Here is a 26,604-nt window from a genome sequence, read left to right on the forward strand (position 1 = left end):
TGAAAAGGGCTACTTATTCACGGTGCCTATGCAATCTGACAGAGCTTGAGCAGTTTTGTAAAGAAGGATGGGGAAAAATTTGCAGTGTCCAGATGTGCAAGGCTGATAGAGACCTATCCACACAGACTCAAGGATGTAATTGCTGCCAAAGGTGCATCTGCTAAATACTGACTTCAAGCAGATGAATGCTTATCAAACAAATTATTTTGTGTTTTATATTTGTAATGAATTTAGATCACTATGTAGAGATGTTTCCACTTTGACACGAAAGAGTCTTTTCCTGTTGATCAGCCTCAAAAAAAGCCAAATTAAATCCACTGTGATTCAATGTTGTAAAACAAAAAAAACACAAAAACTTCCAAGGAGGGGTGATTACTTTTCGTAGACACTGTATATATATCCAATGTCTTGGCCTCCACAGCATTCTGAGGCAATAAATTTTACAAATTCACTACCCTCTGGCAGAAGAAATTCCTACTCGGCTCTGTTCTAAAGTTTACTCTGACGCTGTGCCCTCTGCTCCTAAATGCCACCACCCCCACCCCCAGCATAGGAAACATCCTCTCCATTCCCACTCGATCGAGTCTGCTCGGTATTTTCTAAGCTTCACTGAGATACCCTCATTCTTATATCTCCAGTACCAACAATACGTTAACACCTTCACTCCCAGGATCATTGTTGTGAACCTCCTCTGGAGAAGGAAAATACATCAGCCGTGTTCAAATGGCGCAGCAGACTCGATGGCCTAATTCTGCTCCTCATCTGATGGTCCCGAATCAATTCTCACCCCTGCAGGAACTACTGAGCACCTTTGGTAAAGCAGAGGTGCTCTCGAGGCTGTGTGAAAGTCTGACAGAGGATTACACTGTCTGAGTGTCTGTGTAGGTGCTTCAGTGTCTGCATGCGCGTCTGTCTGTGCACGTGCCTGTCTACATGCGCGCCTGTCTGTGTACGTGCCTGCGTTCACACCACTGCTACGTACAGGCTGTGTGCCCTTCTAAACGAACAGCAACCATGGAATAACAATGGCTCTTGTGACACAGTGGGCACAGCTGCTGCTATGGACAAGGCAAAGGTTAAGACAGCGTGCAGGCAGTGATAGTCAGCCCAGGTGAGAAAAGTCTTGGAAGAGCATGCCACCCCTTTGCACAGCAGGGATACAAAGACAAGGTAAGGATACAAACAAATTGAACTCAGGTCGCTGGTAACCCTCACCTTTCTTCTCTCCTGCAGGAGTTGCAATGTCATATGTGATCACTCCAAGATCCTTCTTTTCTTTCTTGTCTCCCTTGGCCTTTTTCTGGGAAAATGCATAGATCAAAATAAAAGTCAGCATGGGATTGATAAGCTGGGGAGAACATTCTATCACAGAGTCTATGTCCTGAAGCATTAACTTACTCCCCCTATACAAGTGTTGCCTGACCAGCACCTATTTACCCACCCTCCTCCACCCCAACCCCTCGCACCCACTACCTCCCCACCTCGGGCTGCCTCAGCTGCTGCTCCTTCAGCTTCTCCTGTTTCTGCAGGAACCTCTCCATCTTCTCCCGCTTCAGCTCCTCCTTCTTCAGCTGCGCGGCCGTCTTCTGCACCGGCTTCCCTTCTGCCTGCTCTGCTGGCGTACCCGGCTCTGGGACACCCGTGCTCTGCTTCACACCAGCTGGCCGCCCCTGACCTGTGCCGCAGACAGACGAAGACTTTAAACCAGGGGTGGCAAACATATGGCATGCACACCCGAGGTGGCGCACGCAAAAAATGTTGTGGTCATACAGTATGCAGTGCCGCCCCTTGACTTTTTAAACCCCACCCATAATAAAAAGAGACATAATGATTATCTTTACTGCCAAACAAAGAAACAAATGATTTTTTTTGCAACCCGAGAGCAGTGAGATGTTTTCTCGGGAAGCACCAGAAGATGGTTGTGAGAGCGTGAGATGTTGGATGACGAGGTCAGACATCTTCCAGACCCTGTACATAGACAGTAAACAGCTGGGCCAGTAGGCATTCATCTTCTCTCTGCTTGTATTTTTTCTTCTGCCAGTTGTGAGTAAACACTGGACATTCAGTAACGATCACGGTAAATATTGTACGTAGTTTAGCACCACCAAAAATATTTATTTTTCATAACATTATCTGAATGCACCACCATCAGCAAATGAAATACACAGGGCAGTAGCAAAAGGATTGTCAGGTCAGCATGCTGACATTTCTTGTGTTATATACAACATGTATTCACTGGAATTCAGAAGAGCGAGGGTTGACCTCGTTGAAACCTATCAAATAGTAAAAGGCCTTGATAGAGTGGATGTGGAGAGGATGCTTCTTATCCAACCTCAGAATAGAGGAATGTCCTGTTAGAACTGAGATGAGGAAGAATTTCTTTAGCCAGCAAGTGGTGAACCTGTGGAATTCATTGCCACAGGCAAAAGTGGAGACTAAGTCTTTATGTATATTTAAGGTAGAGGCTGATAAATTCTTGATTGGTCAGGGCTTGAAGGGATACAGGGAGAGGCAGGAGATTGGGTCTGAGAGGAAGAATGGATCGGCCATGACGAAATGGCAGAGCTGACACTCAATGGGGCAAAAAGCCTAATTCTGGTCTAATGGTCCAATTATTTTAAGTGATTCACTCATCAATGATAATCTCTGCTCAAAATTGCCATGGAATGTGGGAGAATATTTTTTAGAAGATTATCGCCAATGTGGGCACATGTTCTCGAAAACATTTGCCACCCCTGTGTATGCACTACCATCAAGAATGAGAAGGAGAAAGAGGCTATTTGATCCCTTCAGCCAATTCTGTCCTGGTCTACTTACCCAACTCGCCACCCAATGAAACTCATCGCCTTGCTTTGGGATTTTTGCAGTCTTAGCAGGGAGAGACCACTGAACATCCACCCTCCTTCTCCTGAAGAGTGGCTTTCTGAGCTTTTTCTCAAGAGGTGCACAGAGTGCCAGAGATTCAGGCTCAATCCCAACATCTGGTGCATGTCTGTGTGTGGAGTTTACACCTTCCCTCCACCATCCCACAGAAGTGCAAGTTGGTGGGTTAATTGCCCGATGTAAATTTCCCCCTCATGTGTAGGTGAGTGATAGAAACTCAGTATGTCTCCATCGGCTCATACCAATTGTTATCGACGCACCATTGAAAGCATTCTGTCTGGATACATCACTGTTTGGTGCAGCAACTGCTCTGCCTGTGACCACAAGAAACTACAGAGAGTCGTGGACACAGCTCAGCACCTCACAGGAACCAGCCTCCCCTCCACGGACTATGACTACACTTCTCACTGCCTCAGCAAAACAACCAGCATAATCAAACACTCCACCCACCCCAGACATTCTGTCTGCTCCCCTCTTCTGTCGGTCTGTGCCAGTGGTGTTGTGGTATTCCCATCCGCTCTTCATAGCAAGTGGTCCTGGGTTTGAACCTGACCAGCTCCATGCACACTTTCCATCTGTGCTTTATTCTGCCAAGTTATTTCTTTATTTATTCCACCTCAATACACAGTGTAATGGTTTGTTCTGTATGAACAGAATGCAAGACAAGCTTCTCACTGTATCTTCATACATGCATCAATATTAAATAAATACTAATATGGTGGAATTAATGAGGTGGTGGGATTAGTGTAAATGGGGGTGTTGATGGTCAGCACAGACTTGATGATACAAAGATAGGTGGAGGGACAGGGAGTGTTCAGAAACCACAGAGTCTACAGAAGGACAGACACATTAGGAGAACAGGCAAAGAACTGGCAGATGGAATATAGCGTCACGAAGTGTGCGGTCATGCACTTTAGTAGAAAGAATAAAGGTGTAGAGATTTCTCTAAACGGCCAGAAATTGGAGATACTAAGGGGCTTGGGAGACCTCATGCAGGAATCCTGAAGGTTGGCTTGCTGTTTGTGTCAGTGGTAACAAAGGCAAACGTGATGTTAGCATTCATTTCCAGAGGACTAGAATACAAAAGGATTGCATAATTGCTTAATTGATGTCCTCAATTGGTAAAGGCATCAAAAGTTACAGAGAGAAGGTAGGAGAACAGGGTTGAGTGGGATAATAAATCAGGCAGAGCAGACTTCATGGAGTGAATGGCATTCTTCTACTTCTATTGCTTATGCCCCCAAACTGGTTTCTCTGGAGCAGTCATAATCCTTCTCTTTCTGGTGGACACTACCACCCATTGAATACTCCTCCATCCCTCGCCCAATACCCCCCAAAGTTCTCACCTGCACATTTCTCTCTGGTCACAGATGTAGTCTTCTCACACAGCTTCACTTCGGCCAGGGCTCTCTTGAACTCGGGCTGGTTGACACAGGTCAGGAACCAGCGATTCACATTCACATAAGGTTTCCTGAAATCAGGCTCGAAGACCTGTGGGGGAAAGCACAGGACAGCATGAACACGAAGTGACAACACAATAATCAACACAATAAATTAAGCACATGCCCTGCATAGTGTTGCTGCAAACCTTGCAAGAGCACAGCCTTCATACCCAATGGTAAGGTATTGGCAATTGGCCTTTGCTTTGCATACCAAACAAGCAGATCATTCCAATAAAAGAAGTACACCCAGCTGGCACAAAAAGAAAAGCACTAACAGATTGCAGAACTGGGTGTCACAGGGAAAAATGCCTGCAGCAAGCTTACCAATGAGGTCACGAGAGATTCTGCAGCAATCTTAAGCGACGCACGCACAAAATGCTGCAGGAACTCAGCAAATCGAGAAGCATCCGTGGAGTGGAAGTAAACAGTCAACGTTTCAGGCAGGGACCCTGATGAAGCGTTTTGGTCCGAAACTTTGACTCTTTTATTTCCCTCCATAGATGCTGCTTGACCTGCTGAGTTCCTGCAGCATCGTGTGTGAAATCAACACAGAAAGTACAATGGCAACGACAGGAAGAGATCAAGAGTTCATCGCTATTATACAAGAACATCGTTCAAGAGTCTCATAATAGCAGGATAGAAGCCAAATTATTCACAGCAATGTAAAAATTTACTATCAAAGTATAAATATGTTACCATACACTACTTTGTGAGATTCATTCATAGGAAAATAAAATACAATAGAAATTATGGAAAAACCATTCATAAACAAAAGACTGACAAACAACCAAAGTGCCAAGGTAGATAAATTGCACAAATAAAAAAATAATACTGAGAACAGGAGCTTAAAGAGCTCCTGAAAGTGAGTCAACACGAGGAAATCTGCAGATGCTGGAAACTGAAGCAACACACAAAAATGCTGGTGGAACACAGCAAGCCAGGCAGCATCTATAGGGAGAAGCACTATCAACGTTTTGAGGCGAGACCCTTCGTCAGGACTGAAAGTGAGTCTGCAGGTTGTAGAATCAGCTCAAAGTTGAGGTGAGTGAAGTTATTCACGCTGATTCACAAGCTTGATGGTTGAAGGTAAGTAACTGTTTCTGAACCTGGTGGTGTGGGACCTACGGCTCCTATACGGCTCCTACACAATGGTAATAGCGAGAAGACAGCATGGCTTGTGTAATTTTGTGTAATATGTTTAATTTGTGCTTTTCCTGTGAATGTTGTGTCTCTGATGCTGAGCGCCTGTGATGCTTCTGCTGGTAAGTTTTTCCATTGCACCCATGCATACATTTACTTATGCAGATGACTCTGTTGTATAAGATTATCGGGACAAGCCCAAGACATTTCATTTGATGCAGCATTTGCTTTCCAAATAAGACCATAAGATATAGGAAAAGAATTAGGCAGTTCGGCCCATTGAATTTTCACTGCTCTTTCATCATGGCTGATTTATCATCCCTCCCAACCCTATTCTCCTGCCTTCACCCCGTAACCTTTGACACCCTTACTAATCAATCTCCTCTTTAAATATGCCCAATGTCCTGGCCTCAAAGGCTGTCTGTGGTAACGAATCCCACAGATTCACCCCCTTCTGGCTATGGAAGTTCCCCCTCACCTGTTATTTGTGGCTAATGCATGCTGACAAACAGCTGATCATTTAGACATGCTTTCAGCTTTTATGCTGGAGAGTCAGCATAAAGACAACACATCTCACCTTCAGGTAACCTCACGCCTTCATGTAAAATAGGAGACCCCACTCGTTTCCAATGAGGCCCAAAAAACCCTGCTCCTGACTCTGTTACCACCTACCTACATCAGGCAGCCCAATTAAACACTAAGAGGGAAGCCCATGCAGTCCCGGGAAGAAACGGGCAAACTCCACGCAGACAGCGCCGAAGGCCGGGATCAAACTCCGGTCTCCTGTGTTGTGAGGAAACAGTCCTCTACCACTGCAGAAAGTATGCCCAGCTGCTCTGCATGAATCAAGATGTTGGCTTTACGAGCCAAAATCTCATCCTTCCCTTTCTCCAGCAACCACCTAGATATTCCTCAGCCCGCTGCATTCCCCTAGCAGTCTGTTGCCCCAGCTTCCAACATCTCCAGCTCTTGCATCTCAGGTTAGACAATAAGATACGGGAGCAGAAATGGAACACTCGGGTCATTCTATCATGGCTTGCTATTCCACTCACCCACATTCTTCTGCCTTCTCCCCGTAATCTCTGATGCCCTGAATAATCAAGAACCCACAGCTGTCTATGGCAATGAATTCCACAAAATCACTACTCTGTGGTAAAAGAAATCCCTCTTCATCTCTGTTGCAAAGTGACATCCTCGTAACCTGAAGGCACATCCTCAGGATTTTACAGTCAGACTGAAATAAAGGGATATTTTGGGACTAATTAATAACCCAATAGCAAACTGTTCACACTAAGCTCCAAAGTGGGATATTCTCCACAATGAGAGTCTTGAACAGACCTCCCGTACGATAACGATGAACTTACGATTTTTCAATCGTGGCCTCTGCACCTTAATTGGGTCCAGTCCAGGTGGCACAGTAGCATAACGTTAGCACGGCAGCTTTACTGCGCCACCTTTCACCGAATATGTAACAAATAAAGCTAATCTTTACCTACACTGCACTCCCTGCAACTAAATTCCACACTGCACATTCTTAATACTTTTCCATTTTGTCATTTACTGTCACAAGTCACACCAAAACATCAACAGACAATAGATGCAAGAGTAGGTCATTCAGCCCTTCAAGCCAGTACTGCCATTCAATGTGATCATGGCTGATCATCCACAATTAGTGCCCCGTTCCTGCCTTCTCCCCATATCCCTTGACTCCGCTATCTTTAAGAGCTCTATCTAACTCTTTCTTGAAAGCATCCAGAGAATTGGCCTCCATTGCCTTCTGAGGCAAAGCATTCCACAGATCCACAACATTCTGGGTGAAAAAGTTTTTCTTCAACTCCATTCTAAATGGCCTACCCCGTATTCTTAAACTGTGGCCTCTGATTCTGGACTCCCGCAACATTGGGAACATGTTTCCTGCCTCTAGCTTGTCCAATCCCTTAATAATCTTATATGCTTCAATCAGATCCCCTCTCATCCTTCTAAATTCCAGTGTATACAAGCCCAGTCACTCCAATCTTTCAACATATGAAAGTCCCGCCATCCCAGGAATTAACCTACACTGCACTCCCTTAATAGCAAGAATGTCCTTCCTCAAATTTGGAGACCAAAACTGAACACAATATTCACAGCAAATTCCTAAACAGGGCACACAGAATGCTGGAGGAACTCAACAGGTTTGGCAGCAACTGTGAAAATGAATTTGAGACAAACTGAGACCCAGACCCTTCTTCAGGACTGAAAAGGAAGGGGAGGACGCCAGAGTAAAAAGGTGGGGGGGAGGGGAGGAGGAGGCTAGCTGGAAGGTGATAGGGTGAAGCCCGATGGGTGGGAAAGGTGAAGGGCTGGAGATGGAGGAATCTGATCGGAGAGTGGCCGATAGGGGAAAGGGAAGAAGGAGGGGCACCAAAGAGATAGGAAGGTGAGAAGAGGTAAGAGGCCAGAGTAGGGAATAGAAGAGGGAAGAGGGAGGGTATCTTTTTAACCTGAAGGAGAAATCAATATTCATGCCATCAGGTTGAAGGTGTTGCTTCTCAACCCTGTGGGTGGCCTCATCGTGGCACAAGAGCACGGAGAGGGAAGAGGTAAAAGAAGCTCAGAAAGAAGCTGTTTTTTTTAATTGATCACGGCAAAGAGGCTAGACTGCGCAGGCGCGTGACGTAGCGCGCCAAAGGATTAAAAAGAAAGACCGCCATTTACAGCGGCTATCGTCGGAGTGGACTGAGGCAGAGTGGGTCGGCTTTGGCTCAATCAGGCTTCGGCGAGAACAGGCAGAGGCGAGGTTGAACGGGGCACAACTGCGCAAGTGCGTGAAAGTCAGCCCATGAGGCACCGGGAGAATTTAAATAGCGAGCAGAGGCTGAGTACAAGCTTCACTCCTGGTGAGGTAAAGCCGGATAAGATCCTTTAATTAGTATAATTAGATTAGGAGTAGGTAATGGAGGCAGCAGTTAGGGCAGTTGAGTGCTCCATTTGCAGAATGTGGGAAGTCAAGGCGAGCACAGCTTTCCCTGATGACCACACCTGCAAAAGGTGCATCCAGCTGCGGCTCCTGACAAACCGTGTTAGGGAACCGGAGCTGGAGCTGGATGAACTTCGGATCATTTGGGAGGCAGAGGCAGAAATAGACAGGGGTTTCAGGGAGATAGTCACCCCTAGGAGTCAGGAGACAGGTAGTTGGGTGACTATCAGGAGAGGGAAGGGGAATAGACAGGAAGCGTAGAGCACCCCTGTGGCCGTTTCCATCAACAATAAGTACACCGTTTTGGATACTGTTGGTGGGGACAACCTACTAGAGAGAAGTTGTAGTGGTTGGTTCTCTGGCACTGAGACTGGACCCTCAACTCAGAAGGGAAGGAGGGAAAAGAGGAGGGCGGTAATGATAGGGGATTTGATAGTTAGGGGGACAGATAAGGGGTTCTGTGGAAGAGATCGAGAATCCCGGATGGTCTGTTGCCTCCCTGGTGCCAGGGTCCACGATATCTCGGATCGAGTTCTCAGTATTCTGAAGAGGGAGGGTGAGCAATCCCATGTCGTGGTCAATGAAGGGACCAGTGACATGCGTAGGAAGAGTGAGAAGGTCCTGGAAGGTGAGTTTAGGGAGTTAGGCACCAAGTTAAAGGTCAGGACCTCCAGGATAGCAATCTCAGGATTGCTGCCAGTGCCATGTTCAGGTGGGTTTAGAAATAGTAAGATAGTGCAGATCAACATGTGACTGAAGACATGGTGCAGAAGGGAGGGCTTCAGATTTATAGATAATTGGGCAGTTTTCCAGGGAAGGTGGGACCTGTTCCAGCAGGATGGTTTATATCTGAACTGGGGGGAGACAACTCTTCTTGTAGGTTGGTTTGCTAGAGAGGCTCCAGTGGATTTAAACTAGATAGAAGGGGGGGAGGGGAACCAATGTGTAGGAACTGACATATGGGAGAAGGAAGAAAAAAAATACAGTAAAGCTGTTTGCACTGTTAGTGATAAACAGAGAAGAAGTGAAGAATTTCTTAAATGCATTTATTTTAATGCTAGGAGCATTGTAAGAAAGGTGGATGAGCTTAGAGCATGAATTGATACCTGGAAATATGATGTTGTAGCTATTAGTGAAACATGGTTGCAGGAGGGGTGTGATTGGCAACTAAATATTCCTGGATTTTGTTGCTTCAGGTGTGATAGAATCGAAGGGACAAGAGGGGGAGGTGTTGCGTTGCTTGTCAAAGAAAATATTACAGCGGTGCTCTGGCAGGATAGATTAGAGGGCTCGTCTAGGGAGACTACTTGGGTGGAATTGAGCAATGGGAAAGGTGTAGTAACACTTATAGGGGTGTATTATAGACCACCTATAAGGGAGAGAGAATTGGAGGAGCAAATTTGTAAGGAGATAGCAGATATTTGTAGTAAGCACAGGGTTGTGATTGCAGGAGTTTTTAATTTTCCACACGTAGACTGGGAAGCCCATAATGTAAAAGAGATGGATGGTTTGGAGTTTGTAAAATGTATGCAGGATAGTTTTTTGCAGCAATACATAGAGGTAGCAACTACAGAAAGGGTAGTGTTGGATCTCCTGTTAGGGAATGAGATAGGTCAGGTGACGGACGTATGTATTGGGGAGCACTTTGGGTCCAGTGATACAATGCTATTAGTTTCAATATAATTATGGAGAAGGATAGGACTGGACCCAGAGTTGAGATTTTTGATTGGAGAAAGGCTAACTTTGAGGAGATGCGAAAGGATTTAGAAGGAGTGGATTGGGACAAATTGTTTTTTGAGAAGGATGTAATAGAGAAATGGACATCATTTAAAGGTGAAATTTTGAAGGTACAGAATCTTTATGTTCCTGTTAGGTTGAAATGAAAGGTTAAAAGTTTGAGAGGCCCAAGGTTTTCAAGGGATATTGGAAACTTGGTTAGGAAAAAGAGAGATATTTACAATAAATATAGGCAGCATGAAGTAAATGAGGTGCTCCAGGAATATAAAGAATAACCATATAACAATCACAGCACGGAAACAGGCCATCTCGGCCCTCCTAGTCCATGCCGAACTCTTAATCTCACCTGGTCCCACCTACCCGCACTCAGCCCTCCACTCCTTTCCTGTCCATAACCTATCCAATTTTACCTTAAATGACACAACTGAACTGGCCTCTACTACTTCTACAGGAAGCTCATTCCACAGAGCTATCACTCTCTGAGTAAAGAAATACCCCCTCCTGTTTCCCTTAAACTTTTGCCCCCTAACTCTCAAATCATGTCCTCTCGTTTGAATCTCCCCTACTCTCAATGGAAACAGCCTATTCACATCAACTCTATCTGTCCCTCTCAAAATTTTAAATACCTCGATCAAATCCCCCTCAACCTTCTATGCTCCAATGAATAGAGACCTGACTTGTTCAACCTTTCTCTGTAACTTAAGTGCTGAAACCCAGGTAACATCCTAGTAAATCATCTCTGCTCTCTCTCTAATTTATTGATATCTTTCCTATAATTCAGTGACCAGAACTGTACACAATATTCCAAATTTGGCCTTACCAATGCCTTGTACAATTTTAACATTACATCCCAACTTCTGTCAATGCTTTGATTTATAAAGGCCAGCGTTCCAAAAGCCTTCTTCACCACCCTATCTACATGAGACTCCACATTCAGGGAACTATGCACTGTTATTCCTAGATCTCTCTCTTCCACTGCATTCCTCAATGCCCTACCTGTATGTTCTATTTGGATTATTCCCGCCAAAATGTAGAACCTCACACTTCTCAGCATTAAACTCCATCTGCCAACGTTCAGCCCATTCTTCTAACTGGCATAAATCTCCCTGCAAGTTTTGAAAACCCACCTCATTATCCACAACACCTCCTATCTTAGTATCATCGGCATACTTACTAATCCAATTAACCACCCCATCATCCAGATCATTTATGTATATTACAAACAACATTGGGCCCAAAACAGATCCCTGAGGCACCCCGCTAGTCACCGGCCTCCATCCCGATAAACAATTATCCACCACTACTCTCTGACATCTCCCATCTAGCCACTGTTGAATCCATTTTATTACTCCAGCATTAATACCTAACGACTGAACCTTCTTAACTAACCTTCCATGTGGAACTTTGTCAAAGGCCTTGCTGAAGTCCATATAGACTACATCCACTGCCTTACCCTCATCAACATTCCTCGTAACTTCTTCAAAAAATTCAATAAGGTTTGTCAAACATGACCTTCCACGCACAAATCCATGCTGGCTACTCCTAATCAGATCCTGTCTATCCAGATAATTATTAATACTATCTCTAAGAATACTTTCCATTTATTTTCCCACCACTGATGTCAAACTGACAGGTCTATAATTGCTAGGCTTACTTCTAGAACCCTTCTTAAACAATGGAACCACATGAGCAATACGCCAATCCTCCGGTACAATCCCCATTTCTAATGACATCTTAAAGATCTCCGTCAGAGCTCCTGCTATCTCTACACAAACTTCCCTCAAGGTCCTGGAGAATATCCTGTCAGGACCCGGAGATTTATCTACTTTTAAATTTCTTAAAAGCGCCAGTACTTCCACCTCTTTAATTGTCATAGGTTCCATAACCTCCTTACTTGTTTCCCACACCTTACACAATTCGATATCCTTCTCCTTAGTGAATACCGAAGAGAAGAAATCGTTCAAAATCTCTCCCATCTCCCTCGGCTCCACACATAGCTGACCACTCTGATTCTCTAAGGGACCAATTTTATCTCTCACTATCCTCTTGCTTTTAGTATAACTGTAGAAACCTTTGGGATTCACTTTCACCCTATTTGCCAAACCAACCTCGTATCTTCTTTTAGCTTTTCTAATCTCTTTCTTAAGATTCCTTTTACATTCTTTATATTCCTCGAGCAATTCCTTTACTCCATGCTGCCTATATCTATTGTAGACATCCCTCTTTTTCTGAACCAAGTTTCTAATATCCCTTGAAAACCATGATGCTTTCAAACCTTTAACCTTTCCTTTCAACCTAACAGGAACATAAAGATTCTGTACCCTCATAATTTCACCCTTAAATGACCTCTATTTCTCTATTACATCCTTCCCATAAAACAACTTGACCCAATCCACTCTCTCTAAATCCCTTCGCATCTCCTCAAAGTTAGCCTTTCTCCAATCAAAAATCTCAACTCTAGGTCCAGTCCTGTCCTTCTCCATAATTATATTGAAGCTAATGCTATTGTGATCACTGGACCCACAGTGCTCCCCAACACATACATCTGTCAGCTGACCTATCGCATTCCCTAACAGGAGATCCAACACTGCCCCATCTCTAGTTGGTACTTCTATGAATTGTTGCAAAAAACTATCCTGTACACATTTCACAAACTCTAAACCATCCAGCCCTTTTACAGAATGAGCTTCCCAGTCTACATGTGGAAAATTATAATCTCCCACAATCACCACCTTGTGTTTACTACAAATATCTGCTATCTCCTTACACATTTGCTCTTCCAACTCACACTCCCCATTAGGTGGCCTATAATACACTATAATGTAAGAAGAATCTTAAGAAAGAAATTAGAAAAGCTAAAATAAGATACGAGGTTGCTTTGGCAAGAAAGGTGAAAGTAAATCCAAAGGGTTTCTACAGTTATATTAATAGCAAAAGGATAGTGAAGAAGAAAATTGATCCATTAGAGAATCAGAGTGGACAGCTATGTGTGGGGCCGAAAGAGATGGGGAGATTTTGAACAATTTCTTTTCTTCGGTATTCACTAAGAAGGATATTGAATTGTGTAAGGTAAGGGAAACAAGTAGGGAAGTTATGGAGACAATGACAATTAAAGAGGAGGAAGTGCTGGCGCTTTTAAGGAATATAAAAGTGGATAAATCTCCAGGTCCTGACAGGATATTCCCTAGACCTTGAGGGAAGTTGGTGTAGAAATAGCAGGGGCTCTGACTGAAATATTTCAAATGTCATTAGAAACAGGGATGGTGCCGGAGGATTGGTGTATTGCTCATGTGGTTCCATTGTTTAAAAAGGTTTCTAAGAGTGAACCTAGCAATTACAGGCCTGTCAGCTTGACGTCAGTGGTGGGTAAAGTAATGGGAAGTATTCTTAGTGATGGTATATATAATTATCTGGATAGACAGGGTCTGATTAGGAACAGTCAACATGTATTTGTGCGTGGAAGGTCATGTTTGACAAATCTTATTGAATTTTTTGAAGAGGTTACTAGGAAAGTTGACAAGGGTAAAGCAGTAGATGTTGTTTTTCTGGATTTCATTAAGGCCTTGACAAGGGTCCACATGGAAGGTTAGTTGGGAAGGTTCAATCGTTAGGTATTAATATTGAAGTAGTAAAATGGATTCAACAGTGGCTGGATGGGAGATGCCAGAGAGTAGTGGTGGATAACTGTTTGTCAGGTTGGAGGTCGGTGACTAGTGGTCTGCCTCAGGGATCTGTACTGGGTCCAACATTGTTTGTTATATACATTAATGATCTGGATGATGGGGTGGTAAATGGGATTAGTAAGTATGCAGATGATACTAAGGTAGGTGGCGTTGTGAATAATGAAGTAGGTTTTCAAAGCTTGCAGAGAGATTTAGGCCAGTTAGAAGAGTGGGCTGAAAGATGGCAGATGGAGTTTAATGCTGATAAGTGAGGTGATACATTTTGGTAGGAATAATCCAAATAAGACATACATGGTAAATGGTAGGGCATTGAAGAATGCAGTAGAACAGAGTGATCTAGGAATAATGGTGCATAGTTCCCTGAAGGTGGAATCTCATGTGGATAAGGTGGTGAAGAAAGCTTTTGGTATGTTGGCCTTTATAGATCAGAGCATTGAGTATAGGAGTTGGTTTATTTTTGTGAGATATTATAAACAGCCCCTTTTTTTTCTCACTTTTTTTTTTGCTTCTTTTTTCTTCTATATTAGTTATTAGATTAGTAGATTAGCTAGTTTTGCATTATATATATTTTCTTTTTTCTGTTTTTTTTATATCATATATTATGAAATATTTAGACTTACCATGTTCATACATATATTGTATGGCTTATGTCTTGGTAAACTCATTTATATTGTAACTATTATGTATGTTTTTTTTCCATATGTAATGGAATTTGTATGTTTGTAATTTCTTTATCAATATATCATTTGTATTCTGTTCATATTACTAATAATAATAAAAAGATTTAGAAAGAGTATAAGAGTTGGGATGTAATGTTAAAATTGTACAAGGCATTGGTATGGCCGAATTTGGAGTATTGTGTACAGTTCTGGTCACTGAATTATAGGAAAGATGTCAACAAAATAGAGAGAGTACAGAGAAGATTTACTAGAATGTTACTTGGGTTTCAGCACCTAAGTTACAGGGAAAGACTGAACAAGTTGGGTCTTTATTCTTTGGAGCGTAGAAGTTTGAGGGGGGACTTGGTAGAGGTTATTTTAAAGTATGGCGTGGATAGGCTTTTTCCATTGCGAGTAGGGGAGATTCAAACAAGAGGACATAAGTTAAGAGTTAGGGGGCAAAAGTTTAAGGGAAACATGAGGGGGTATTTCTTTACTCAGAGAGTGATAGCTGTGTGGAATGAGTTTCCTGTAGAAGTAGTAGAGGCCAGTTCAGTTGTGTCATTTAAGGTAAAATTGGATAGGTTTATGGACAGGAAAGGAGTGGAGGGTTATGGGCTGAGTGCAGGTCAGTGGGACTAGGTGAGAGTAAGTGTTCGGCACGGACTGGAAGGGCTGAGATGACCTGTTTCCATGCTGTAATTGTTATATGGTTATAAGAGGAGGCCATGGACAGACCTGTCAGCATGGGAATCATAATTAAAATGTTGGGCCACAGGGAAGCCATAGATGTAAATTGTAAAGCAAATTAAGCTGATCCTTGATCCTTTTAAATGTCCTTACAAGACATGCAAACAAAGCTTTTCACCGTACCTCGGTACCTTACAGTAATAAACCAGGTACCAGTTACCATGGGACATCGTCCTATTTAACCAATCAAGAATAAAGGGGCAGACTCCTTCCAACACCACAACACAGAGGTCACAGCCACTGAAGGAAGCCTCAGTGTGGAAGATAGCTGTAGCTTGTTGGAAATTGCCCGCAGAAATCATGCGACTTACGTGCTGGTAGGGCAGCAGTAGCGCGCAGCTCACGGCAATGTCCGCCAAGGTGATCGCCTCCCCCACCAGGTAGGTCCGCAGCTTGAGATGGTCGTCGAGGAGCCGAAGAGCCTTCTGCAAATCCAGCTTTGCTCTCTCAACGGCCTGTAATAACAGATAATGAGAGGGGGAGCTTATTCAACAACCAAGGTACCATTAGAAACATGAAACATTTCAGGGAGGCACAGAAGTCAGCAGTGAGTTCCTGTGCCTCACAACCAAAGGACCCAGTTTCAATCCTCATCTCTGGCGCAGTCTTTCATAAGTTTACACCTTCTCACTCTCACTGAATGATACTCCCCCACATGCGGGCAGCAGGTCCAATGTGACTGAGGGGGGTGGGGGAATTCTTCCGCCAGTAACTGGCATCTACTCTGAGCTGAATGCACTCTTCCCCCGCCATAATACGTTAATAAGCTAGAAAGACGGAGGGAATGGAAAGAGTCAGTGGATGTTCCTAGAGGGGAAGGATTGGCCTCCTGGTTCAAAAACCAATGGTCTCAATTTAAGGACTCTTTACCTCTCATCTTCTATTTGCTCGCACAGTTTGTTGTTCATTGATCCTGTTTACAGTTACTGTGCTATAGGTTGTCTAAGTATGCCAGCAGGAAAAAGAATCTCAAGGTTTTCTGTGGTGTCTTGTATGTACTCTGATAATAAATTTTACTTTGAACTTTTGAACTTTCAAGTGGAGTCATGCAAAAATGCACAGGAACTCTAAGACACTTTATTTACAAAAGGGAGTGGTTGCCATCTGGAATGCAGTGACTGCTGAATGGAGACAGGTTCCATTGCTTTGGGCAAAGGGGATAAACACAGAACACGAGAGCACAGTACTGTACCTTGTAACCTATTTGAAAGCCAATCAATCTAACCCTTCCCTCCCACATAACCCTCCATTTTTCAATCATGCACGTGCCTACCTAGTACCCCCACCCTGGCAGCACATTCCACACACCAAACACTGCAGATCAAAAAACTAACTCTGACACCTACCCTGTATTTCCTTCCGATCTCCTTAAAATTATGAAGGGGAACTCAAGGCAAAGTGAGAGCAGAGGAGGGAAACTGATTGGCTTTTCCAAACAGCTGGCAGACATAGCCATGGCCCTTTGATCGAGACTCTCCCAGAAGCAGGCTCAGCACAACGACACAAGCGCAGCCCCCTCAGGACCTGACATCCTTCACCCATTGTACTTCCAAACCCCAAAAGAATATGACATCATTTTAAGCCAGTTGACAACCCTCTCACTCGGGGGAGTAGCCCAGTCATTCCTCCCATCTCCCTTCACCGTCCCCATCTCCAATGATTGTTCAGCCTCCACTTAAATGTCTGAATCACAGTTAGACCAGAAGACATTCAGAAGTTGTATGCACATGTAAATGAAATTCTGTAAAGCGAACGTGCTGTCAAAAATAATGAAATGGTCTCTAAATATCAAAAAATTTACTATAAAATGCAGTAAACAATAAAAATAAACTAAATCAGATCAATATCTGATGTGACCACCCTTTGCCTTTAAAACTGCATCAATTCTCTTAAGTACACTATCAAGTTGTTTTATAAGAAAATCAACTGGTAGATTGTTGGGCAATCTTCTTGGACAACTTAGACCATAATACCTTGGAGCAGATTTAGGCCATTTGGCAAATCAAGACTGCTCTCTGTCCTTCAATGATAGCTGATCGTTTTTTTCCTCTCCTCAACCTTTTCCCCAACCTTCACCCTGTAACCTTTGATGCCAAGTCCAAACAGGAACCTATCAATCTCTGCCTTAAATATACCGAAAGACCTGGCCTCCACAGCCTCCTGTGGTAACAAATTCCACATATTCCCCACCCTCCAGCTATAGAAATTCCTCCGCATCTCTGTTTTAAATGGACGTCCCTCAGTCCTGAGCCCGAGCCCTCTTGTCCCAGACTCCTCCACCATGAGAAACATCCTTTCCTCATCTACAGTCTCAGCTTTTCAACATTCGAAGATTTCAATGAGTTCCCCACTCAACCTTCTAAATTCCAGCAAGTACAGACCCAGAGCCATCAAGCATCGTATGATATCCCTTTCATTCCCAAAATCCTTGTGATCCTTGTGAACCATCGCTGAACCCTCTCCAATGCCAACACATCTATTCTCATATAAAGAGCCAAAGACTGTTCAGCATACTTAAGGTGAGGCCTCCCAGGTGCCTTATAAAGCCTCAGCATCACTTCCCTGCTCTTATATTCTAGACCTCTTGAAATGAATGCGAACATCATATTTGATTTTCTCACCACCGACTCAACCTGCAAGTTATCCTTTGGGGTGTTCGGCACAAGACCCTTTGCATCTTAGATTTTTGGATTTTCTCCCCAACCAGAAAATAGTCTGTACATTTATTTCTTCTACCAAAGTGCATGACCATTCATTTTCCAGCACCGTATTTCATTTGCCACTTTCTTGCCCATTCTCCTAATTTGTCTAAGTCCTTCTGCAGCCTTCCTGTTTCCTTAACACTACCTGCCCCTCCACCAATCTTCATATCACCAGCAAACTTGGCAACAAAGCCATTTATTCCATCATCTAAATCATTGATATACAGCATGAAAAGCAGAGGTCGCAACACTGACCCCTGCAGAATATCACTAGTCACTGGCAGCCAATCAGAAAAGGATCCTTTCATTCCCACTCACTGCCTCCTCCTACCAACCAGCCAATGCTCTAATCATGCAAGTAACTTTCCTGGAATACCATGAGTTTTCAACTTGGTAAGCAGCCTGATGTGTGGCACATTGTCAAAGGCCTTCTGAAAATACAAATATACAACATCCTCTGCATTCCCTTTTATCTATCCCACTTGTAATCATCTCAAAGAATTCCAACAGGTTCGTCAAGCAAGAGTTTCCCTTAAGGAAATCATGTTGACTTTGTTCTTTCTTGTCCAGTGTCACCAAGTACTCCATCACCTCATGCTTCACAATTGACACCACCTTCCCAACCACTGAGGCCAGACAAACTGGTCTATAATTTCCTTTCTGCTGCCTTCCTCCTTTCTTAGAGTGCAGTGACATTTACAATATTCCAGTTCTCCAGAACCATGTCAGAATCCAATGATTTTTGAAAGATCATTATTAATGCCTCCACAATTTCTACTGCTACCTCTTTCAGAACCTAGGATACAATTCTTCTGGTCCAGGTGACTTATATACCTTTAGGTCTTTCAGCATTTTGAGCACCTTCTCTCTTGTAACAGTAACTGCACCCACTTCTCTTCCCTCACACCCTTCAACACCTGGGACACTGCTGGTGTCTTCCACAGTAAAGACTGGTGCAAAGTACTCATTTAATTCATCTGCCATCTCCTTATCCCCCATGATTATTTCTCCTGCCCCATTTTCTAGCGGTCCTGTATCCACTCTCATTTCTCTTTTATTTTTAACATACTTGAAAAACTTTTACTAGGTTCTGAAAGAGGTAGCAGTAGAAATTGTGGAGGCATTAATAATGATCTTTCAAAAATCATTGGATTCTGACATGGTTCTGGAGAACTGGAATTACCATTTGAGCACTGTATCTCTTTGCTTTCGAAATATATCTGTCCTGCACCTTACTCATTTTTCCCAGATACTCAACCCACAACGATTTAACATCTTCCAACTCTATATCACCTCCTTGTAATGATTTGATGCCATTCTTTACCAGCAGAGCCATGCCACCCCCTCTGCCTAACTTCCTATCCCTCCTATGTGTAACCTTGAACATTCAGCTCCCAACTACAACCATCCTTCAGCCACGATTCAGTGATGGCCACAACATCATACCCAACAATTTGTAAAAGTGCAACAAGATCATCCACCTCCTTTCTAACACTCCGTGTGTTGAGATATAATACTTTGAGTACTGTATTTGCTACCCTTTTTGATTCTGCATCCCTAATGCACTGATACTCACCTTGCTGTCTGTATTTTTCTCCTATCAGCTGCCTGCCTTTCCTGACTGTCTGACTGAATTATTACTTATTATATTAATTAATATTAATTATCCTTGCTTTATTACTTTCCGTCCTAGCCTGAATCCCTTCACCCCAGTTCCCATGCCCTGCCAAATTAGTTCAAACCCTCCTTTACAGTTCTAACAAACCTGCCTGCAAGACTATTGGTTCCCCTCTGACTCAGGTGCAACCTGTCACTTTTGTACAGGTCATACCTCCCCCAAAAGATATCCCAAAGACCCAAGAACCTGAAGCCTCGCCCCCTGCACCAGCTTCTCAGCCACGCATTAATTTGCCAAATCATTTGCTTCTATATCCTCAGTGGTGCATGGCACAGATAGCAAACCAGAAATGACCACTCTGGAGGTCCTGATCTCAGCTTTCTGCCTCACTCTCTCAATTCTCCCTTCAGGACCTCTTTGCTTTTTCTTCCTATGTCATTGGCACCAATATGGACTAAGACATCTGACTCCTCTCCCTCCCCCCCCAAAATGCTGTGGAAGAGATCAGAAATGCCCCTGATCTTGGCACCTGGGTTGCAACATTCCATCCGGATGTCCCATTCACATCCACAGAATCTCCCATCTTGTTCCTTTGACTATTGAGTCCCCTTATCACTGTCACTCCCCTCTTCTCCCTCCTGCATTACAGAGCCATCCTTCAGTGCCAGTAACCCGGTCTTCGTGGCATTCCCCTGGGAGGTCATCCCACACAATAGTATCCAAAACATTACACTTACTATTGAGAGGAATGGCCATGGGGTGCTCTGCACTAACTGCTTTCTCCTGACAGACACCCAGCTACCCGCCTCCTGCAACTTAAGGGCGACTACTTCCCTGTAACTCTAATCAATGATCCCCTAACTCTCCCGTACAAGCCAAAGGTCAACTAGCTCCTGCTCCATATTCCGAACACGGTCTTCAAGGAGCTGCAGCTGGATGCACTTCTCCTAATCTCCAATATCCAGGATGAAAGACACAGAATGGCTATTTAAACCACAACAATTCCCCTGACACAGTAAGGAAAAAAGGGAAACTTAACATAAACTTATCCGGAAACACACACAAAATGCCGGAGGAGCTCAGCAGGCCAGTCAGCATCTATGGAATAAAGTGCAGTCGACATTTTGGACCGAGACCCTTTAGCAGGACCAGAGATTTTGGCCCAAAGCGTTGACTGTGCTTTTCTCCCCCATTGATTCTGCTGAGCTCCTCCAGCACTTTGCTTGGATTTCCAGCATCTGCAGATTTTCTCGTTTGTAATGAGAAACTTACCCAAAGCTAATGCCTCTTCCAAGTCAAAACCACCTTTGAGCCAAAGCCCGACACTCCCACTCCCAACAATGGCCGCTCCACTTGTCCCTTCTGTACTTTTATTTAATCCTCTCTGCGCTGCCCCCGTTGCTGATTAAGCCACCGGAATGACAGAGTTCTGCTACAGACTTTTGCTGCCTCACTTGCTTCTGCCTCTCCAGGTAATCCCAGAAAATCTCGACGATGTTGAGATTGAGGCTCTGTGGAGGCCATACCGTCTGAAACCACGTAAAAAATCTCGGGTGCCTGAGACTTTTGCACAGTACTGTAAGCAGAGAATTAGACCATTCAGCCCATCGAGTCTGCTCCACCATTCTAATATGGCCAAGTTATTTTCCCTCTCAACTCCATTCTCCTGCCTTCTCCCCATGTATTTAATATGAGGTTGATAAGTTCTTGATTAGTAAAGGTATCAAAGGCAGGAAAATGGGTCTGTGAGGGATAATAATTGCATGACAGAGCAGACTTGATGGGCTGAATGAGAAAGGCTGAACAAGTTAGGTCTCTATTCATTGGAGCGTAGAAGGTTGAGGGGAGATTTGATCGAGGTATTTAAAATTTTGAGAGGGATAGATAGAGTTGACGTGAATAGGCTGTTTCCATTGAGAGTAGGGGAGATTCAAACGAGAGGACATGATTTGAGAGTTAGGGGGCAGAAGTTTAAGGGAAACACGAGGGGGTATTTCTTTACTCAGAGAGTGATAGCTGTGTGGAATGAGCTTCCTGTAGAAGTAGTAGAGGCCAGTTCAGTTGTGTCATTTAAGGTAAAATTGGATAGGTATATGGACAGGAAAGGAGTGGAGGGCTGAGTGCGGGTAGGTGGGACTAGGTGAGATTAAGAGTTCGGCACGGACTAGGAGGGCCGAGATGGCCTGTTTCCGTGCTGTGATTGTTATATGGTTATATGGTTTTATATGGAATGGCCTAATTCTGCTCTTGCATCTAATTCACCTCCATTTTAAATATAGCCAATGGCTTGGCCTCCACAGCCATCTGTGGCAACCTGTGACTACACTCTGGGTGGCCTAACTCCCCTCTACAGTATTGTGCAGATTTTTATATGCTTTCAGAAATTCCTCATTTGTTCTAAAGTGATGTCCCTCTATTCTGAGGCTGTGCCCTCTGGTCCTAGACTCACCCACGATAGGAAACATCCTCTCCACATTTCGGCGTATTGCACTGGCATTTAATAATCCTCCAGTTACACAACCCACTGAGCCTGTGTAGTAGGTCCACAGAGCAATCCTATTCCACTGATGAAGGGTTTCAGCCCAAAACACTGGCTGTATTTCATTAGGAGTTTGAGGAGAATTGTTTTTTATGTCTAGCAATGTACTGCTGTTACAAAACATCAAATTTCATGACTCATGTCAGTGATATTGGAAATGAACCGGGATCCTTGGAGCCGTGAGGCAGCAGTTCTATCTGCTGCACCACGAGGCTGCCCTCTGGGGGCTCAGTTTGAAGGATAGTACCTGTTTGTTGTGCTTCAGTAAGCCCAGAGCTGGGAAGGCCCAGGCACAGGCCGATGGGACCACCTCGATGTCCGCGTAGCTCACCCACTGCTGCACCAGGGCAGCCTCCTTTGGGCCGCAGCCCCTCATCCGCTCGGGGACCAGGTAGTGCGCCACTGCAGACGCGCCGTGGATGTGCGTTTTGGGGGCGACTTCCAGGGCCGGCAGCCTGTCTGGTGTCGAGCTCATTAATGCATCACCGGCTGATGGTCCACGGACTTCCACCACCTTCAGCTTCAGCTTCCCGTACTCCAGAGCAATAAGAACCCTGGCGTTCTGGAAGTTATGAGGGTGAGGAGAGAGGTAGAGCGACGGCGGGGCCATTGTGAGTTATTCCAGTGTCCAGCTGCAAGAGTGGGGAAGGGTCTAAAAAAAAGCACAATCTTGTTTTAAACTTAATATTATTTTTTGTCAGAGCCTATAGTACCACCAAGCACCCAGATACACCAATCCTGCACCAATCCCTCTTTTTCTCATTCTCAAATGTCAGAGTAAATATATATCAGAGTACAGATATTTCACACATACAACCCTGAGATTTACACTCTGACAGGCATTTTACGGAAAATAATAAATTAGAATTTTTGAAACCTACCCATAAACAAATACTGGCAAAGTATTGCGTAAAAGAAGACCAACTATGCAAATAAAAAATACTGAGGACATGAGGTGCAGAGTCCCTGAAAGTAGTTCTGCAGGCTGTGGATTCTGCTCAGCATTGAGGTGAGTGAAGATATCCATGCTGGTTCACAGGCATGATCGTTGTCGGGTAATAACTGTTCCTGTGAGACCGGAGGCTCCTGCACCGCCTGCCTGATGGCTGGATGAGAGGGCAGCGTGGCCTGAATGGTACGGGTCCTCTATGATGGATGCTGCTTTTCTGCGGCAGTGCTCAGTGGTGAGGGAGAGCTTTACCTGTGAAGGATCTGACTAAATCCCTCACTTTCAGTAGAGATTCTCACCCACTCCTCTCCCTCTCTCAAGGTTCTAGCACTCACCTGCGAACCAGGGACAAATTACTTATCACCCCACGCATTTGGGATACCATCTTCAACACAGCATTAACAATTTGCTGTAAGGTGGTAATGCAAAAGCAAAATAACCAAGTAACATCCCAGCAGCTGAGACAACTTTTTTTTAAAGTGATATGGCATGGCAACAGGCCCTTCCATTGCCCAATTACACACACTATCAATTAATCTGTTCACCCCTACATCTTTGGACTGTGGGAGGAAACCAGAGCACCCCAAGGAAACCCTTGCAGTCACGGGGGGAATGTACAAACTCCAGACAGAATCCAACCCGGGTCACCAGCGCTGTACTAGTGTTATGCTAAACGCTATGCTAGCTGTAGTCACTGGTGCATCTGCACTTGGAAAGTTACAGGAAATCTGGAACAGAAGACATTACCAGTACGCCTGCGTAACTCCTGAACCAGCATGGATAACTTCACGCACCACAACACTGAACAGATTCCACTCTCTTTCAAGGACTTTTACAACTCCTGTCCTCAGTGTTACTCCTGTCCTATTTATTATTGTTTATATATATTTGCATAGCTCGTACTCTTCTGTACATTGGATGTTTGTTAGCCTTTATTTCTGCAGCTTTTCGACTCGGTTGTGTTTCTTTGTTCTTCAGTGAATGCCCACAAGAATATGAATCCCAGTGTAATAAATGGTGAGATACACCTTTGACACTAAATTTTCATTGAACTTTGAAGGCTTGAGTTACAAGGATAAATTGGATTGGCTGGAACCTTCTCCCCCCACCCCCCCCCCCCAAGAGGGAAAGAGACTAAGGGAGTGGCCTCAGAGGTCTATACAAAACCACGAGAGACTTAGAGAAGGTGGACGATCACAGGGTAGGGGAGTTAAAACTAGAGGACATAGATTTAAAGTGAAATGGGACCTAAGGGGAAACATTTTCTTAGGGGATGGAAGAAGCTGCAGAGAAGGGGACAGTTATGATGGGTATACGGATAAAGAGGAATTTGAGCCAACACAAGCAAATAGGACTAGCTCAGATATACGTCTTGGTCAACGTGGACAAGTTCAGCCAAAAGGCCTATTTCAGCACTGAATACCTGACTCTGAATCTGACGTGCCAGAGATTAACTAGTCTACCCCAATCACTGCTCTGACAGACCTGAAAACCTGTTCCGTGAATTCCATCTACAGCCAGCATAAAGTGGTTTAGGCAGCAGAGAACTGTAAGCTCCACCCCAGATGCAATCTCCCAAGGCCCTGTGTAGTTCGAGCAGAAAAGGACAACATGCCATTTGTTTTCAGCGCAAAGACAGCCGTTTCCCTTTGAACATCAACTTTTTGCCACTCCCACCGCTTGTGAAACCAGACCAGGTTTGAGATGTAGAGGTGACAAGACGCCACAGAGAACGTAGGGAAGATGCGACTTTGAATCCAGGGTTGTCCCTTTTGCAATGCATGCAAGTTTCGGTATACAATGAGCGGCGAGAGTGTTGTGCTCGCCTGCAGGTTATTTGCCCAGAGAAACTCTCAGGAGTAAAAATGAGATTTCCAGTAAAACGAAACAAAAGAAAACTTGAATTCAGTCCTCCTTATAAACACACTGGGGATAATCATGAGACTTTAAAAAGGGATATAAAAGTAAACATTGAGATCCTGCTACCGTGATCTTATCGTACGTTATAGAAATTAACCTCTGCTATGTGACAGCCGGTTGCATCAGCTGGTCAAGTTGCCCCGGCTCATGAGAAGTTCCGGAGCGGGCACTCCAATCAGTGGCGAGGTGACGGAGCAGGGTCCCGCGGATGAAATGAAACGCCGCGACATACCCGAGGGTTCGCACATTGATACAAAACGGTTGATGCATCTCCCCCCGGCTCTAACCTAGCAATTTGCAACCATCAGCTCCTCCCTTCACAGCACACTCACCGGTTCCGCGTCCCACACTGACACCCTCGTGGAAGGAGCCGAACTAGGACCCCCCAGCTAGGTCTGGCCTTCGCTCCGTCCTGAAAAACAAGATCCCGATTTCAACTCAAAATATTGTGCGTCACACCTTATCACTATTTGTCTCTGTTTAGGGAGAGTATGCTAAACTTTTGCTAATTATCGTACCAAAGAGAGTCGATTCCTTTCTATTCTCATCCGGCAGTGAAAAGGGCACATAAATAAGCGCATACAGATTTTTCGTTGCGTTGTCACTGACACCTTGTGGCTGGAAGACTTGATTTGCATCATCAAACTGGATGTTTGGGCTCTACGGGTCCTATACGTGGAAACTGAAAGATTATTGTATCGTCAGTGCTTTTACCCCATATACGTTTGACACTCTCTTATTTTGTAACTATATTCCTTTACTTAAGATTGTTTCTATAATGGAAATATCTCAACATCGACCCGTTATGTTCCTATCTGTTTCAATATTCCTCTTCCAATATTATTATCCCTTATTGTTCCCAACTCCAAATACAGATCCCAACACCTCTAATCTCTTGTAATAGGGTAACACTCTCATCCAAGGAAGCAGAGTGAAACTTTTTTGGATTGTATATGAAATGACACAAAGATGGGCAGGATAGTAAATTGAAAGTATACAAAACTAAATTAATGCCAATAGCCTTATTTAGCATTTATTTATTATTATTTATTTTTATTTTTGTATTTGCAGTTTGTTGTCCTTTGCACATTGCTTGTTTGTGCGTCCTGTTGTGTGGGGGCTTCCGTTGAATCCATTGTGTTCCTTGCATTTATTATGAATGCCTGCAAGTAAATGAATCTCGGAGTTCTACATGGTGACATATATATATATATTTTTTTTGTTAATAATAAACCTATTTTGAACTTCATTATCACAGCAGCAAAGATATACAATTATTGTAAATTATAGAAGAAAATAAATTGTGAAAAAGAGGAATAGAGAGGCAGTTGTTCATACAACTGTTGACTATTTACAAATCTGATGATGGAGGGGAGAAGTTGATCTCAAATCATTGAGTGTAGGTCTTCAGGTTCCTGCACCTCTTCTCCAATTGTTGAAGAAAGAATCTGACAGTAGACCATGGAATAAAGGGAAGGATTTGAGGAAGCAGAAGGAGGTGATGAAATGTAGGGAGGCTTGGTTTCAGTCGCACAGGACATTAATAAGACAACGTTTGAATTGTGAACTGCTTTGGTTTCCTAATTTAGTGTCAGATGCAATTCAGAGATGATTTGCAAGACT

The 26,604-nt window shown here is 43.9% G+C and overlaps 1 protein-coding gene across 4 annotated transcripts in view; it reads right to left on the reverse strand.

The window, feature by feature from the left end:
* Positions 1 to 25,518, reverse strand: part of vars1 (valyl-tRNA synthetase 1) — a 95,452-nt gene extending 69,934 nt beyond the window's left edge. Inside the window, exons 1-7 of one of the 4 annotated variants that reach the window (XM_059970956.1) lie at positions 25,500 to 25,518; positions 25,314 to 25,393; positions 22,360 to 22,764; positions 15,565 to 15,708; positions 4,230 to 4,374; positions 1,482 to 1,675; positions 1,216 to 1,300 (exon numbers count right to left, since the gene is read on the reverse strand). In XM_059970956.1, the coding sequence (XP_059826939.1) occupies positions 1,216 to 1,300; positions 1,482 to 1,675; positions 4,230 to 4,374; positions 15,565 to 15,708; positions 22,360 to 22,722 (931 nt within the window). In that variant the 5' untranslated portion in view covers positions 22,723 to 22,764; positions 25,314 to 25,393; positions 25,500 to 25,518. The other 3 variants (XM_059970957.1, XM_059970959.1, XM_059970958.1) reach the window with 3 other exon arrangements.
* Positions 25,519 to 26,604: the final 1,086 nt, after the last annotated feature.

This window comes from Hypanus sabinus, chromosome 5 (assembly GCF_030144855.1).
Source record: "Hypanus sabinus isolate sHypSab1 chromosome 5, sHypSab1.hap1, whole genome shotgun sequence".
Lineage (NCBI taxonomy): Eukaryota > Metazoa > Chordata > Chondrichthyes > Myliobatiformes > Dasyatidae > Hypanus > Hypanus sabinus.